Source organism: Cariama cristata, unplaced genomic scaffold, assembly GCF_000690535.1.
Source record: "Cariama cristata isolate BGI_N322 unplaced genomic scaffold, ASM69053v1 scaffold41043, whole genome shotgun sequence".
Classification (NCBI taxonomy): Eukaryota; Metazoa; Chordata; class Aves; order Cariamiformes; family Cariamidae; genus Cariama; species Cariama cristata.
In genome coordinates, this window is record NW_009610860.1 from 9460 (window position 1) to 13321 (window position 3862).

At 48.3% G+C, this 3862-nt stretch overlaps 1 protein-coding gene across 1 annotated transcript in view; it reads right to left on the reverse strand.

Annotated features, from left to right (window-relative positions):
• Window positions 1-53: 53 nt before the first annotated feature.
• Window positions 54-3862, reverse strand: part of MKS1 (Meckel syndrome, type 1) — a gene marked incomplete at its 5' end in the record, with an annotated part of 9765 nt that continues 5956 nt past the window's right edge. Inside the window, 6 exons of the mRNA XM_009698017.1 lie at window positions 54-160; window positions 666-760; window positions 843-925; window positions 1676-1809; window positions 2372-2479; window positions 3560-3629. Coding sequence (XP_009696319.1) covers window positions 54-160; window positions 666-760; window positions 843-925; window positions 1676-1809; window positions 2372-2479; window positions 3560-3629 — 597 coding nt within the window. The remainder of the gene's footprint in view (window positions 161-665; window positions 761-842; window positions 926-1675; window positions 1810-2371; window positions 2480-3559; window positions 3630-3862) is intronic.

Below are 3862 nucleotides of genomic sequence, written 5' to 3' on the forward strand. Positions count from 1 at the left end.
AGCTTGTGTCAGAGAGAAGATGCTAAGTGCTCCCAGGCCATGGAGGTGGTCAATCATGGTTCCTGTGACTGGTGCACAGTGGAGGCAGAGGTGGTGATGAGGTCTTGAGGAAGGGTCTTGCGTGCTTCCTGCATCCGGCGCCGTGCCCTCTGGAAAGCCTCTACAACACAGCAGGTGACAGCAAGCCAGAATGCATCAGTCAGCCTCAGGGAAGGGGAGGAACGAGTCTGTCCAGTGAACATCATCTCTCCTGGCACTCCTGTCTCAGTTCTTATTACTAAGTTCCACCAACAAAGCACCTGGCCCTTGCTGCTCTCTTCATTTATTTCTAGCACTGTCTTTGCTCTGTGCATAATAGAATCAGAGACAGAGCCTGTGCATCAGCGCCACAAGCTATGCTCAGATCAGTGCCAGGCAAGACTGGGCAGCCCAGTTCAGGCTTTGCCCTCACAGAGTGGTTATGCCTCCTGCCTGCTGAGAGCTGATGTCTCCTGAAGTTTCCAGCTCAGATCAGAACATTTAACTTCTGCAATGGACTCAGAGAGCTCAAGGCAGGGCAATTATCCCCACAGTAATGGATTCGCCTGAAATATCCTGCCCACTCTGTAAAAAGGGGGCAGGAGTGAGCAAAGGCTTGCTAGGGAAAATGACGCTGAAAGCCCTACCCAAAACGTTGCAGACAGAGCTCTGGCTGAAGCCTCCACGCCGGTCCAGTACATTCTGCATGCGCTGCCTCAGGGCACTAGTTTCCAGAAAGGCTCTGCACAGAAATACACCAGGAGGTCAGGGCTGCCAAAACACAGCACACAAGATGGAGCTCGTACTCACTTTGCTGCACCTACTTGGACTGCTGCAGGCAGTAAAGTCGGAACGTGACGCTCCCTGTTGTCTCTGTGCGAAAACCAAAGCGGCTCAGACGCTCTCCCTGCAAAGACAGCACAAGTTAGAGTAACCACAGCCTGCAACTTGCTGCAGCAGGCTGACCCTAGCGAAAATGAGCATGCCCCACCAGAAGCACGCACTCCTGTGGACACAGTCTCTCCCTTCCCCACTGCACACAGAGAGCGAGGTCAGAAAGAAGGGCAGATGGTCCCAGGCTGTGCTGAGGGCATGACCTAAACACTAGCAAGCTGATAGTGCAGTGCTGGAGGAAGGTTTCAAAAACTCCATCAGGGCTCATTCCCACACAAAGCTGCTACCAAGATCAACTTACTCATTACACCAGCGAGCACCTCTGCAGCTTTCTTAAGAACGCAAAATTTCTGTCTGCCTCACACCCATCGGCTTCTTACTTTGGGAAACTGTTCCAGGCACACTACAGCCCATATTCCTTACAAAACCACAGGAAGAAGTCTATAGCTGGTAACAAATGCTGACCTGACAGACATTTTGTGGATAGGGCCAGCACAGGCAGGAGCAAATCAAGGCTTTGGTCCACGTTCACCCACTTCTCTAAGCTGCACATACCTCAGAAGGCAGAGAGCTCTGTCTCAGCATTTGCCCTTTCCTCTGTTCATGATCACAAGTCTCATAGAGGAGACATTTCTTTAGTCAGAGGGACAGGACCACCAGCTCATCCTTGTTCAAATCTGGTCGAGGCTGTCCACAGATATCTGAAACTGAGAGCATCATCTCCCATCTCCCAGCAAGAGCAACACCCTGCAGCTTAGCCCACCTTGAAGGTTGATGGTATCCTGACGTAGGTTATGTCCTCCAGCTCAGGAGATCCACCGATGAAAAATCTCCTCAGTTCAGCGACTGTCCCCAGCTCCACAGGGCGCCAGGTAGGGATGGTGAGCATGTGGAGACCTGACCCAGAACAACAGGACAGCTTAGCAGCTATGACCAACCATCTATTCAGAGTTGCAGAGGACAGCATGGTGGACGGATACCTGCTGACCCAAACCACAGTAGGCTGGAAATGGACACACTGCACGGTATCTCTGTAACATTTTCGCACAAAGTCATCCCCATACAGTCACACAGCCAGCATGGAAAGTACCCCCTGCCCATGAGGAGCATCTCCTTATTACACATGGGTGTCAGAACAGTTGTGACCCTCAGATTCCATGTCAGACAGAGAGGGCTACTGCTATTATAAAGATGGATATGCAGAATCACCCTAGAGCTTTATCACACAAGATTTTGTGATGGAACCATCAAAGGAGCAAGGACAGCAACATATGATGCATCTGAACAACAAGGCAGAACAGTGCAGGATGCATCAAATCCTTCTTTGCTGCCCCACAGACAGCTATCCCCCTCAGTATGCAAAGGCAAAGCCTCCCCAGGACCAGCTGAATCCATTCCCAAGAAAACCAGTGAACTCATTCTCCCAGACAATTAACATAGTGGCCCACAAATGTTTTACCTGGAGATGCTGGCAGCACCAAAGAACCGTATCCTTCAACGCGGTAACGCTGCCAGAAATCCAGGGAGAGGACCTCAAAGTAGAGAACAGGCCACTGAGGGAGACTGTCTGCAAGGAAGTGGAGCAGATCACAGTTTGTGAGGGAGGCTATTACAGAGGGAAAAAAAAAAAGCTAATTACCCAGCTCCACTAGTAGGAAGCCCTTTCTGTATTTCTTCCACAGTGACTAACCTAGATGTACAGGTGATTATTTTCCCCTGTAAAAGCTGAACCCTCAGATTTGAGGATGAAAACAGAACTATTGATGTTAAAAATCTGGGAAAACTCTTTGGTTTGAGAGCACGTCCAAACTGGTTCCTCAAGTATCTTTGAGCAGACAAGACAATCTTTTGTGAATGATCTGATGCCAAACAGGGAAACCTTTTTATTTCTGACCTTTCCCACCATTATTGGGGGATTATTAACTTGGATTCTTCTACAGTCTCCAAGTATTTCTTTTTTCCACAGTGAAACAAACTCATTGTGTTTATTCTACGCTGAAAATTCATTATTGTTGGTTGAATACTCAAAACCAATGTGTACATTGGATTCAAGTGGCAAGGCATGCCACAAAGCAGTCCCTAGCGATTGCAATCCAAAGAGCAACAGCGGTGGTGAGGAAGTCGTAGTACTGTAGTAAAGCAGCAGAGAAGCTCAGCTTAAAATAGAGCTCAGTGTTTCAGAGTGACATAAACGACACAAAGATTATACAGGTCACTGAGTATGTCTACAAACGTAAGACTCAGCACAGAGTTCTAGCTGTGTACAAAAAAGCTGCCTGTTTCTTCTGCTGCAGCGTCCCAGGGCTCTGTGCCATACACCTGGCATGGCAATACAGGCCAGCAGGCCAGGCATTTTGAGGAAGACAAGCTACAATCCAAGTAGTTTTGCAACTGGATAAAACTGAATACAGCCTGGAAGCAGGGCAACATCAATGAATCCATACAAATGCTAATGCATGGCCAAGCGGGCAACGTGTCCAGAGGTTGTGTGGTGACAGGGTGAAATCTGCTGAACGAACAACACTTTCCTTTGTTTAAATCTGTCCTTTCATCTTGGTGAGGGGTCGACAACATGCCAGACAGCATGATGCCTACACTGCGATCAAAAGATTTCAGAGTTTCATTTCAGAGCAACACGGATACACACCTTCCGATTCGTCTCCTTGGTTGAAAAACATCTCCAAAGTGAAGGGGTAGCAGAAGTATGCCACGTTATCCTAGAAAAGGAACAGGACAGACCAGATTCTTGGACAAGTGAATTCATCACCAGCATTGCAGGGGGCACAGAGAGCAGGGACAAGAGAACTAATGGTGGAAAAGAGGTAATGGTGCCCAAACAAAATCAATCATACCACACTAACAAACACCTGACTGCATAATGGACCTGCATACACTCCCAAGTGCCATGTTGATGGAACAGGCTGTTAAAAATAATGAAAAAAGGGAAAGA